The sequence below is a fragment of the Neofelis nebulosa genome, chromosome 16 (genome assembly GCF_028018385.1).
Source record: "Neofelis nebulosa isolate mNeoNeb1 chromosome 16, mNeoNeb1.pri, whole genome shotgun sequence".
In the NCBI taxonomy this organism is placed as follows: Eukaryota; Metazoa; Chordata; class Mammalia; order Carnivora; family Felidae; genus Neofelis; species Neofelis nebulosa.
In genome coordinates, this window is record NC_080797.1 from 27,447,299 (window position 1) to 27,461,117 (window position 13,819).

Sequence of the window (13,819 nt, forward strand, 5' to 3'; positions counted from 1 at the left end):
TCGGTTAAGCGTCCGACTTCAGCCAGGTCACGATCTCGCGGTCCGTGAGTTCGAGCCCCGCGTCAGGCTCTGGGCTGATGGCTCGGAGCCTGGAGCCTGTTTCCGATTCTGTGTCTCCCTCTCTCTCTGCCCCTCCCCCGTTCATGCTCTGTCTCTCTCTGTCCCAAAAATAAAAAAAATAAAAAAATAAAAAAAAAAACGCTGAAAAAAAAAAAAATAAAATCCAGATTATCAATAAGCAAAATATTTAGGCTTTTGCAGATTTATCTTGAATCCAGTTTCCTTAGCATATGGTTTCTATTGTACAAATGGCGGGCCTTTATCCATTCAGGTACCAGGTTGGTCTTCTAGCATCTTCAGAGCCTTTCCTCTCAGGTGGTAGCACATTGTTGGTTTAGCTTAACTACAGAATGGGAATTACGGTGAAGGCATTAGTAACCACCAATTTATAATCTCAGAACTGTTAGTCCCTATCATAATGGCTAATCTAGTCTGATCATATGATAGAGGCACAGATGTGTTAGAAAGAACAGAGAGAAACACAGTTCAGGGAACACTTGACAGCATCAGAAGACTATAGAGTGTTTGACTTGCTTGACTGCTGTGTCCCTTATCTCTAACCTCCATTCTAACTCAGACTGTATACCTTTGATTTGCACATTAATTTATAAGTGTCAATACAGGTATTAATGTGCAAGGGTTAATGACGGATATGAATTAATCGTTTTTTTAAATTTATTTTTATATTTTTATATTTATTTATTTTTGAGAGAGCACGTGTGTGCAAGTGGGGGAGGGGCAGAGAGAGACTCCCAGGCAGGCTCCACACTGTCAGCATGGGGCTCCCGTGATCCCGGGAGATCACGACCTGAGTCGATACCAAGAGTCAGACACTTAACCGACTGAGCCACCTGGGTTCCCTTTGTTAATAGTCTGTCAAGGAGACCTTTCATGGAGAGGAAATCCCAAACGTTTTATAAATCGTCCATTTAAGTGTCCAGGATCTTAAAGCTTATAAATGGGGTATACTGACATATGAAGCTCTTTGTGAGCAACTTGAAATCGTTGAAAAAATATTGCCCAGTTATTCTGAAATAACTACAGAAGCATTGAAGAAAGAGAGTATCAGTTTAGTTTTTTGTCCTTTCGTTACCTGTGGGGTCTAGACACATCCTGTCACCGTTCTCTATGATTCTTTTCTTCTCTCACCAATATCCTGCTGTCTTGACAGATACTGGCTTTGTTTTTTGCACTCTTTCCCCTTTCAGGCAGATCTTTTTGGAAGGAGTCGTTTTTATTTAAATAAAAAATAGGTTCACCTTGCTAAGTCCTTGGGATATTCGGGTTCAAGTGAAAAGAAAAGGCAGAAATGCCTCTAAGGCCTAAGAAAATTCATCTAGACAATAGTTCTATATCGTAGGCTTGATTTTTTTTTTTTCCCCCCTTCTGGAAAGTTGAAGCTACACAAAAGTAAAAGAGAATAATGAACTCCCATGTAATCATCATTCAACTTTAACAGTTATCAAGTTCTGTCACTCTTCTTTCACTTGTCACTCCCTACTGTTTTCCTAGAGTTGTTTGCCTTGTACTTAAAGCAAATTCCAGAAATCATGTTATTTTCCAGTACAATATATCTCTCTAGTTAGAGTGGACGTTCATAACCATCATGCTATTATCCAGTCAGCAAACTGACACTATTTAACATATTCATCTTGAGATTCTCAGTTCCTACCCCAGGTACCCCAGTTGTGTCAGAGAGGCCATTTTACTCTTGGCAGTAAACCAGGTCCAAACAAGGCCAAACATTGCATTTAGTCATTTCCCTTAAGTCTCTTTTATTCTGTGATAAATGCTATGATTCCTTACCTGGGGGAGGTGGGGGCCAGGGGAAGTATGTAAACAAACTTTTGTAATTAATTTCATTGGATCTTGGATATCTTTGAAGTTTGTCCATGGAGTCTGGGTGAAAAATACTTAAGTATTTATCCTTCTAATATGATTCTTTAACACAAAATATGTTAGAAACACTGATATAGAATCTGTAAAGTCATCGAACAGGTTGAAATAGTCGTTCTGTGTGAAAACTTCTTTCTGAAGCACATCTAAAATGCAGTCTTCTTTTAATGGTTTAGGTCAGCCAAGCATATTAGGGAAGTATATACTGTCTTCAGTGTGTGTGTGTGTGTGTGTGTGTGTTTAATTTAAAAAAGCAGTGTAAATTGCTGAAAATACTTGATAATTTCCACTAAGCTAGATTTATTACAGTAAATTGCTAATATTCAGAATACCTGTCATTATTATATACTTCATTCTTTTTCAGCCAAAAATAATGTGGATGAAAATATGGATGAATCAGATAGAAGAAAAAGTCCACGAAGTCCAAAAAAAATAAAAACAGAGCCTGATTCTGAGAAAGATGAGGTAAAAGATTCAGATGCTACAAAAGGAGCAGACCAAAGTGAAATGGATGTTTCCAGGATTGCTGAGAAGAAGGACCAAGGTAAGGAGAGTCCGGGGTGGAGGGCAGCCTGGGGATGCTAAGGTTGCACGGGATCTAGTTCGCACAGCAGGAGAGGTACTGCCTTGTCTTTCTCTGATGATCACAGCTTTATTGAAACATGATTCATATTCTAGATAATCTACCCATTTAAAGGGTACAATTTAGTGGTTTTTAGTATTTCACTGAGTTGTTCAACCATCATCACAGTGAATTTTAGAGCATTTTCATCACCCCAAAAAGAAACCTCATACTCCTTAGCAGTCAGTCTCCAGTCCTCCCTAACTCCCCTCACCAGCCTTAATGTACTTTCTGTCTCTGGATTTGCCTGTTTTGGACATGAAGTATAAATGGAATCATGTAGTATGTGGTCCATTGTGATTGGCTTCTTTGACCTGGCGTCATGTTTTCAAGGGTCATCCATGTTGTAGCAGGTGTCAGGATTTTGTCATTCCTTTTTATTTCTGCGTAGTATTCCATTTTGTGGATGGTGCCACATCTTGCTTATCCACTCATCGGTTGATGGCCATTTGGGTTGTTTCTACTTCCTGGCTGTTATGAATATTGATATGAACATTCACGTTGGGTAAATACCCAGTAGTGGAATTACTGGGTCATTAAGCTAACTCTGTGTCCAACCTTCTGAGGAACTTACATTGCCTTTTGTGAAAAGCTATATTTTAAAAACTAGGTAAGATACTAGCCTTAAGATATTTTATGACTACAGGGGCGCCTGGGTGGCGCAGTCGGTTAAGCGTCCGACTTCAGCCAGGTCACGATCTCGCGGTCCGTGAGTTCGAGCCCCGCGTCAGGCTCTGGGCTGATGGCTCGGAGCCTGGAGCCTGTTTCCGATTCTGTGTCTCCCTCTCTCTCTGCCCCTCCCCTGTTCATGCTCTGTCTCTCTCTGTCCCAAAAATAAATAAAAAATGTTGAAAAAAAAAAATTTAAAAAAAAAAAAAAAAAAAAGATATTTTATGACTACAAAATATTTTATACAGAATCTTACATGAAGGTACTGGTGTATGGAGTAGCTGTCACAGGCTAAGTAGTTTCTCATTGTAACATTCTATTTTCAGATGCTAAGAATATTTAAATATTTACAGTATGTGTGTGTTTTTTTAACATTTTATAAAGTTTAGCCCTATCCATTGACCTATCTTAATCCTATGTCAGGAGCTTTCAAATATATATTTATATTTAAGCCTTTGAGTGAAAATAAGAACCATTGGTAGTTTTTAAAATAAAAATATTATGAGTTCCACATTTGAGAGTAAAAAATTTCACTTACATAAATGTCTTTATTTCACAGATGTAAAAGAAGTTTTAGATTCTGACAATGATAAATCCTTTAAGGAAGAACCAATGGAAATAGATGATGATGTGAAAACAGAGCCACATATAAATTGTCAGGAAAGTTCTCAAGTAGATGTGGTCAATGTCAGTGAGGGTTTTCATCTAAGGACTAGTTATAAAAAGAAAATTAAATCATCCAAACTAGATGGACTTCTTGAAAGGAGAATTAAACAGTTTACACTGGAAGAAAAACAGCGCCTTGAAAAGATGAAGTTGGAGGGTGGAATTAAGGGTATCGGAAAGACCTCTACAAGTTCTCTGAAAAGTCTTTCTGAGTCTCCAGTAATAACTAAAGCAAAAGAAGGGTGTCAAAGTGACTTGCTTATTAAACAAGAACAAAGCCCTAATGCAAGTAATGATAAATCTGAAGATTTGATTCGGGGATGTTCACAGAGCGATCCCTCAATTCTTGGAATCAGTGATCCTGATCATACAACAAACAAACTTTATCCAAAAGATCAAATGTTAGATGACGTCTCCATTCAGAGTCCAGAGACAAACTGTCAGAAACAAAATTCCGTTGGAAATGACATAGATGAGAGTCTCTCTGAACCTACCAGTAAAGGCCAGGAACCTAGTAAGATTAACACCAAAGGAAGTGATTTTCTCGTTGATGACTCCAAACTAGCCAGTACAGATGAGATTGGTACTTTGATCTATAAGAACAAAAAACCACTCATACAGGAGGATAATGACACCATTGTTTCTCCTTCCCAGAGCCCTTCACTTCCATCAGTACCTAAAAGTATCGATGATAGAGATATCCCATCTCTGTCAAAAGCAATGGACTTTGAAGGAAAACTGGGATGTGACTCTGAATATAATAGCACTTTGGAAAATAGTTCTGATACTATGTCTATTCAAGACAGCAGTGAAGAAGATATGGTTGTTCAGAATAGCAGTGAAAGTATTTCTGAACAGTTCATAACTCAAGAACAAGGTATTGAAGGCTTGGAACCATTGAAACGTGAGTTTGTTTCAGATCAGTCCACTGGAAACTGTGACAAGAGACCACAGAGTAAGGTAACTGAAGCAAATGGTAAAAAAACAAGTCAAGAACAGAAATTAGAGGAGAGATCAGTTAAATGTATTGATCAAGTCAGTCTAAAAAGTAGCACTGACAAAAAGAATAATGAAAATCGAGAGTCTGAAAAGAAAGGACAGAAAGCGAGTACCTTTCAAATAAATGGAAAAGATAATAAATCTAAAGTATATTTGAAAGGGGAATGCTTGAAAGAAATCTCTGAGAGTAAAGTAGTAAGTGGCGATGTTGAACCAAAGCTTAATAATATAAGTAAAATAATTCCTGAAAATGATATTAAGTCTTTGACCATTAAAGAATCTGCTGTAAAGCCATTCATGAATGGTGATGTCATCATGGAAGATTTTAATGAAAAAAACAACATGGAAACAAAATCATGTTTACTGAGATCTTCTGATGCTGGAGGTGACTACCAGGATGGCCTAGAGACCCTGCCTTCAACCAAAGAGTCTGAGAGTATACATACTACCACACCTCCACTGTCTTGTCCAGAAAGCAGTTCAACAAATCAGGTAGAAGATATGGAAATTGAAACCTCAGAAGTTAAGAAAGTTACTCCCTCACCTGTTACTTCTGGAGAGGAATCTAACCTCAGTAATGATTTTGGTGATGAAAACGGGCTGCCTACCAGCAAAGATGAAAATGTCAACGGAGAGTCTAAGAGGAAAACAGTCATCACAGAAGTCACCACTATGACATCCACGGTGGCCACGGAATCAAAAACCGTAATCAAAGTAGCAAAAGGTGATAAGCAGACTGTGGTCTCTTCCACAGAAAACTGCGCCAAATCCACTGTCACGACCACCACTACAACGGTAACAAAGCTTTCCACACCCTCCACGGGCAGCAGCGTGGACATCATCTCTGTGAAGGAGCAAAGCAAAACTGTGGTCACCACGACAGTGACAGACTCACTGACCACTGCAGGAGGCACGCTGGTAACATCCATGACCGTGAGCAAAGAATATTCCACGAGGGACAAAGTGAAACTCATGAAGTTTTCAAGGCCCAAGAAGACTCGCTCAGGTACTGCTCTGCCATCCTATAGAAAATTTATCACCAAGAGCAGCAAGAAGAGCATATTTGTGCTGCCTAATGATGACTTGAAAAAGTTGGCCAGAAAAGGAGGAATCCGAGAAGTCCCTTATTTTAATTACAATGCAAAACCTGCCTTGGATATATGGCCGTATCCTTCTCCTAGACCAACCTTTGGTATCACTTGGAGGTATGTACTTTAAAATGTATTTGGGGAAGGGAGAAAGTCTTAAAGGCAGTATCTAGTAAGCATATCTCTCTCTCTTTTTTTTCTTTTCTTTTTTTTTTTTTGGTAAAAAATGAGATATAATTGAGATAAGACAGGGAAGCGGAAATTTAATGGGCCAAGTTAGTAATGGAAATAAGATACAGAGAACCTTGAATTTGGCCAGCTGGGAGGTACCAAAGTTTACTTAGGGAAAAATGTTAAAAGACTGAAAAAAATATGTGGGAATTCTTTAAAATGAAATTCAGTTTTACTTTTCACAAGACGGAAGAAACAGGGAAAACGTAGTTGTTTTTGTGGTCTGACTTTCCAAGTTACTGCCATGTGTTTTCCTGGGGAATGAGAGAGTTACAGAATTGGATAATCAACTTTCTGGAGTTTGGTATTTTATTTCTATTAGGTAATTCATAAAAACATAAGATACAGGAGACATGCCTGTGAATCACACAAGGTCCATCATGATGTGGAAATCTTCCTAATGTAATTTATTTGCATGATAAACATGTGTTTTTGGAGTTCTCTGTTATTTATGTGCGAAGAGGTGGTCCCAAGAGGGTCCTGAGGAACGATTTTTTAAAACCCAGAAATAGTCTTAAATTAAGGTTTTCTGGGCATTACCTTTGGGGATGAGTCATAAGTACGTAGTACTGTCAGTTGTAAGATCGTGTAGTTTTATATTGGAAAGGATCTTAGAAATTCTTATCTTTTATAGATGTGGAATAATTTGCCTCTGGCCACAGAGGGACAGAGTTAGGAATAGTGCCCGGTTTTCCTAAACCCCCAGTCCAGTACTTTATCTGCTATATCACATTTTCACATATCTGTCCTTGCTTTGTCCTTTTTCATGTCCTTGTCTTTTTATCTTTTCACCCTCACCACTGGAAAGGATGAAACATAAACACCGAAGACGTAAGAGTTGTGTGGGGCATGCTCAGGAGTCAGGAACAGTCTTGATTTCTGCTAGATTTTGATAGGAACCTAAAATTATTTCAGCAAGTGACTGAGCAGACTCCATTTCACGTTAGGCTTCATTTCTGTGTATCTGTGGTCCCACTTTCTTTAAGTTAAGATCATACCTGTGTGTGTGTGTGTGTGTGTGTGTGTGTGTGTGTGTGTGTGTGTGTTTCTTTTATATTACAGCTGGCTAGTATGATCAAAGAAAACCAAAACCAAAACGAAGTGTAAATGAGTACTCTCGATAAAGAAATTAACTTATTAATATGACCAGTCATATTTGGTTTGACCAAGGTTTTTATAACTCATCTTTTGATTTGAATTAAAATATCACTCCATTACACATTCAATAGAGACAGCTGAAAAGTACAATTTCTCTGCAGGGCCTGCAATGAAGGATTTGCAGAATCCTGCAGGGAATCAAGGAACTCTTCATTACAGTTCATGGATTTATAGGATTACTCTGCACTTTTCTGCTTTCTTCATTGAGAGCGGTCCCAAAGTGTATCCTTGACTGTCCTGCAGGTAACTTCTTTCCCACTGGAAAAGTTACTATGTACAAATACTTTAATTACAATGACCTGGCAGTTGTGGAGGCCGACCTTTCTGCTCTTTTCTTTTCTCAAGTGGAAGGTAGGCTCAACTGGGAAGTACTTTTCTCTGAACCAGTTCTGGTCACGTGTTGCCCAGGGCCCTTTTCTGCACGGCTGGGTTTCAGGAGCCTTGTATTGTTATGTTTTAATATGCACTGTGGGCACCACTGGTATCTGTTTAGTTAATTTCTCATTTTTTAATGGAAGGAAATACCTTCCTGTACATTTTAAACAGATATTGCCATCAGATTTATGCTAACGTCTGAATTTGCTGAAGTTGAGAGAAACATAATCCCTTTTATCTAACAGAGGCATGGGGAAATATGTAAAATATTCTTGACTTTAGAATGCATTTTTAAAAAGTGTATTGCTGGAAAAATCATGCATGTGAAATGCATTTTTATACTCACACTTGAATCAATTATGTCTGATGCTTAGTGTAGAAGCTAAGAATGTCAGAGGTGCATGTTTGATCTTTATTAATTTAATGGTAAGGCTGAGCAGTAGTGAAAAGTGAAACTTGTCTTGTCAACTCATTAGGCCTCTTTTTTCTTCCACGCTGTCCATTCCCTTACTTCCTTTCTCCTGGGCCCTGATTCTGTGTTTCATTATCACTTTGAACCAGTAGTTGTCTCCCCAGCTCTGCCCCAGTGACCCTCCTAAAAGGCAGACCTACCCTGTGAATGTTCTGACTGAGCTGAGCAAGCCTTCAGCTGTGGGGCAGGTAGGGGACAGCGTTCGCCTGTACACCCCCGTCTGTGAGAAGCACTTCCCTTCATGCCCCATCCTACGCTGCAGACGCTTCCGAGGCCTTACTACGGATCGCCTTTAATGCTCTTCTCTTACCCTTCCACTTGGTGCGGCACGTCTGGCTCTGCCTTCCTCTCTCATGGCAGCGTCATCTCTCGCCACACCGCCACCCCCCTGCCCTCCGGTCGTAGCACGCCAGATGTGGTTCCCGGAGGAAGCGTGTGCTGTTGCACACTTTCCTCCTGGGCGTACATACGTGTGTCCCTTGCCCTTGTGCAGCCACCCCCACATCTTTGTCCTTTGAGACTCCAGCAAAGCTCTGATCCCCATCCCTGAGCCGAGTCAGGTGCCCCTCGTGCTTTCCTCTGTCACAGCTCCTGAGGATACAGGAGCAGATCATAATTCACATCCCTGTCTCCAGCTCCTTTCAGGTAGTCTAAAGCACATGGAAGGCACGCAAGTATTCTTCCAAGGAATGCACGAATGAACAGGCTTCAGGTGTGTTCCTCACCTGGCGGTGTTTCCCTTGTGAAATAGAGACGCACTGAAGTTGCTGTTTGACTGTAGAGAGTGATCTGGGGAAGAAGAGAGAATGAGAAACGTTTCTCTTTCCAAGTACAGCCCCGTTTGGTGTCCAGAGTTCCCTAGGCATTTCTGTAGGGTGTGGTCTGAAAGTGACACGTACTTCCCCCCTCCCAGGATACCCCTGCAGCGGTTAGCGTTCGCCCTCCCATTCGAGCATTGTTCTGTCCAGGTCACAGGATTCACAGCGCGGCAGCACAGCAAAGGAGGTACTGGTGTCCCAGGTGGAGATGGGAATGTAAGAAGCTGCAGCAAGTTTTTGGCTAGAGCGGTCCCCTTCTCACACTGTTCATTTCCCCAGCTTCATGTTTAGCATAGAAAGCATTGCCTCTTACTATACAAATTGTCTAAGGTCTACCTTATTCTACCTCTCTTAGAGGAGGGAATTATTTTAGTTTTATAGGTTTTCTGTACACCACAACCAGTTTATTTATTTACGTATGTGGATATGTCAACAGAGTGTTTAATTGCTCAAAGACCACTAATAGAGAATTGAGACCCAGGGGCTTTTTAAAAATATTTTACGGTCAGTTCCATTTTGGGACAAAATATTCATTGCCGTTGTAAATTCGTTTTGAAATGTATCTTTAATATTATTTTCAAAGGAATATCTAAAATGTTCAATAACTTTGCACACAGTGCTTAGTAAAAACCTGCACACAGATTCCTTTGTCTCCTGATCAATAACTAATATAGCATTACCCTTTTTTATTATTCGTTGTGTTGTAGAACTCTAAAGCTACTAATGTGGTTCAAGTGTTACTAGTATTAGCGGGCATTCATCATCCAGTAGTTCGTGTTTTCCAGAACCACCATTTGGATACAGAATTTCTGTTCATGTGGAAAGGTCTTACTGGGTTTGTGGGGGGTCTTTTTGTTTTGGGTTTTGAGAAAATTTAAACAGTTTGTTTGTTTCAGCACAAATCAGTTAGTTAAGATTTTATCCTTCAAAACTCTTACCACATTTAGTAACACAATTACGTCTCCGTATTTTGTTCTCCTTTGTAATTTCTCTAGCACATATTTTGGAATTAGGCTAAACGTTATAAAATCTTCATAAATTCTTGCCATATTAGTCTTACAATGAAATGTGCTCATTTTACAAATTTATATGGCGTTTGAAGTGACATACAGACCCCTTTTAAGTTGTTAGATGCATGGTATGCCTAGGAATAAAAAAGTTATTTTATTAAGGGACATGTAATAGCCAAAGTGCTTACAAAATTGTATTGTAACGATTAATAATGAGAACTAGAAATAGTCCTTCAGTTTAATAATAGAGCGTGTGTGTGTGCGCGCACGCGTGCGTGCACAATCCATATGTAGTTTTTCTTGGGTTTTTCTTTCAGGTATAGACTTCAGACTGTAAAGTCCTTAGCTGGAGTGAGCCTTATGTTACGGTTACTGTGGGCAAGCCTCAGATGGGATGACATGGCAGCCAAGGCTCCTCCAGGAGGAGGGACCACACGGACAGGTAAGGGCTTTTCCTTTCCTAGTCTAAGTTGAAAAGAGAAAATCACTTGACAGTTCACTTAATTTTAAGCATTTTTGTTATTCATTAAAATATAATGCTTGGGAGGCACCTGGGTAGTTCAGTCAGTTAAGCGTCCGACTCTTGATTTCGGCTCAGGTCATGATCTCACAGTTCATGAGTTCGAGCCCTGCGTCTGGCTGAGCTGACACTGTGGAGCCTGCTTGGGATTCTCTCTCTCTCTCTCTCTCTCTCTCTCTCTCTCTCTCTGTCTCTCTCTCTCTCTGTCTCTCTCTGCCCCTCCCCAGCTCGCGCCCATGTGTGCTTCACCGCCATCAAAAAAAAACCACACAGGGCGCCTGGGTGGCTCAATCGGTTAAGCATCCGACTTCGGTTCAGGTCATGATCTCGCGGTTTGTGAGTTTAAGCCCCGCGTCGCGCTCTGTGCTGACTGCTCAGAGCCTGGAGCCTGTTTCGGATTCTGTGTCTCCCTGTCTCTCTGACCCTCCCCCGTTCATGCTCTGTCTCAAAAATAAATATACGTTAAAAAAATAAATTAAAAAAAAACGTCCAATATATATATATATGGCTTGTGTTTTTAAAATACAGCTTCGCTAAAGTTTGGTAGCACATGCTGTGAGATACTGGGGGCTAGGAAAGGGGGTTAAATTATAAGGTGAGGCACTTACATATGAATCAGTCTGAATTTTTAAAAGATCTTATTACAGAGAACAAATCAGTTAAACTGGGACATCCGGAACCCTGTGCTTGCTGCTTCTCTCTTCTCTTATTTATTTTGACTGTTTGCCACCAGAAACCAAGCTGCCCCCAAACAGCTCAGTTTAGAAATTTTCAGTGAGGAAGAAACTCAGTATTGTTGCAGTTCAGCAATGATCCTGAAGTCATTAATGAATCAAATGTTTTCAAAAGTTTATTCCATGTGTGTCTCCTTCTTAAAGCACCAGATGTTGTACTTTTCTAGTCTCTGACTATTGTAGGTGGTTATTAATACTATGTGAATTAAATCACCATAGAAACCTCTGAAACTGAAATCACAACGATGTGTCTCCTTCTTAAAGCACCAGATGTTGTACTTTTCTAGTCTCTGACTATTGTAGGTGGTTATTAATACTATGTGAATTAAATCACCATAGAAACCTCTGAAACTGAAATCACAACGACAGAGATAATTAAGAGGCGAGATGTTGGTCCTTATGGCATTCGATCTGAATATTGTATCCGGAAAATCATTTGCCCCATTGGAGTTCCAGAAGCACCAAAAGGTAAGGAATAGAAAGAACTCTGTTCTTTGTTACTGACCTGTTGGCCACATCTTTTATGAATTAAAATTGGATTAAAATTGTTTCCTTATCTCTTCATTCAACTTCTGAAGAAGATATCTTTTGATACTCAATAAAATTAACAAGATTCCACTAGACACACAGTGATACCTATAGGCATTGCGCCGAACGCAGGGAGGGGTTCCGAGAGCTGTAATAATAACTTCTTATAATCAAGCTGTGGAACAATGATTGACACCAGACCATCGGCTCCAAGAGGGCGGCCACCGAGTCCATCTGGTTTGTTGTAGTCCTGACACCTGCTGCAGAATCAGACGCAGGAGTGGTCACTGAACATTTGTTGGCTCAAGAGTTAAAGCTGTTTTGAAATAACGTCAGGGGGAAGAAATGATCTAAGAAGCACAAAGAGTGATTCAGGAAACATTTATGGAGCACCTACGTGGGGGCATTAGACAGCGAAGACATGGAAGAACTGGATGTGGCCCCTATTCTCAAAGAAGCAGAGAAAACGTTATAGTGTTGTTATAATGCTACAACACGAGCATCAAAACTGTTACGCTAGAAAGAGTTCAGTCAGGTGACCAGATTCAAGAGCTATAAATAGATGAAAATCAGTGTTATTTTATAAGTCCAGTAAAACCATTCAGGAAAAAAATCTGTTACAAAATGGGCAAAAAGAGAATGCTGTCCTTAGATATAAACATACTATTTAATAGAAGTTAACTGTCCCAAAATGTATAAATTTAAATTTTGAAATTTGATTGAATTAATTCAAAGGTTTATCCTGGAGAATAAATGAGAGTAGATTTTTTGAAAAGAACTTCAATAAGGGGTACCTGTCCTAGTAGAATGATGAAATAAATAGTAATGTAATTAAAACAGTGCTGTCCTGGAACAGAAGTAGCTCAGTCGATAGGCAGAGAAACAGATGGAAGAGGCAAGTTTCTGACCAGTCTTTAGTCTTGACCCCAGAGCCTTCAATTCAAACCACTGCAGTCTCCTTGAGTCACTTTTCTTTCCTCTTACCACTTTGGATAATCTAGGTCCTTCTGCTATTTTAGCTGCTTCCCTGCTCCCTGAACAAATGGGAAGGTGCAGTGCTCGCCTCTCCCTGCTTTTTCTTTTTAAAATCTTACATTAGGAGATTTTACCTCTGGTTAGTAGTTTCTGATCCCTTCTTTCCACGGGCAACTTTCAAATTCCCCTTCTCAGTGCTGTGATGGGGAGATACACGTTGCCAGAGCTGTATGTACATGGCAAGGACACTCAGCCCAACTAGGTGCGAGGAACGCGGTAGGCTTCTTGAAGAATGTTGTATCCACGGTGGGGTCTGCAGGATGAACAGGCATTAGTCATGTGAGGGGGAGCGAAGCCAGGAGGAATGTTACGGGCAGATGTAACAGGCTCTTAGGCCTTTTATATCAGGAGCGAGCAGACCTGGCCCATGAGCCTTGACCCGTCACCTGCTTTTGTTAATAAAGTTTGATTGGACCACAGCCATATGTACTCACTTATGTATGGTCTCTGGCTCGTTTCTTGAAAACAAAGGCACAGTTGAATAGTTGTTACAGACACCATCTGGCCCACACGATATAAAGTATTTACCATCTGGCTCTTTAAGAAAAAGTTGGCCAACTCTTGTTTTTCATGATATAAGAGGAGATGTCAGAAGTACTGCAATTTTAGAAGCTATATTGCTTAAAATACTCTGATTTCTTTTCCAAAGAAACACCTACACCTCAGAGAAAAGGCCTTCGATCGAGTGCATTGCGGCCAAAGAGACCAGAAACGCCCAAGCAAACTGGCCCTGTTATTATCGAAACTTGGGTAGCAGAGGAAGAGTTGGAATTATGGGAGATCAGGGCATTTGCTGAAAGGTAAGGAAATGGTTAACGTGTGCTCAGATACTCGAAGCTTTTATCACTTCAGAATTGAAGAATTACCACCTTAAAAGTTTATTCAGTATGTCCTAGTTAATTTTACTTCGGATCCTTTACTTTGGATTTTAAGTGCTA

General features: G+C 40.1%; 1 protein-coding gene across 14 annotated transcripts in view; it reads left to right on the plus strand.

The window, feature by feature from the left end:
- The window catches only part of BPTF (bromodomain PHD finger transcription factor), a 147,856-nt gene that overhangs the window by 91,775 nt on the left and 42,262 nt on the right, over positions 1-13,819 (plus strand). For all 14 annotated transcript variants that reach the window (XM_058703799.1, XM_058703797.1, XM_058703803.1 and 11 more), the window contains 5 exons: positions 2,321-2,500; positions 3,807-6,117; positions 10,382-10,506; positions 11,658-11,786; positions 13,531-13,681. In XM_058703799.1, the coding sequence (XP_058559782.1) occupies positions 2,321-2,500; positions 3,807-6,117; positions 10,382-10,506; positions 11,658-11,786; positions 13,531-13,681 (2,896 nt within the window). The remainder of the gene's footprint in view (positions 1-2,320; positions 2,501-3,806; positions 6,118-10,381; positions 10,507-11,657; positions 11,787-13,530; positions 13,682-13,819) is intronic.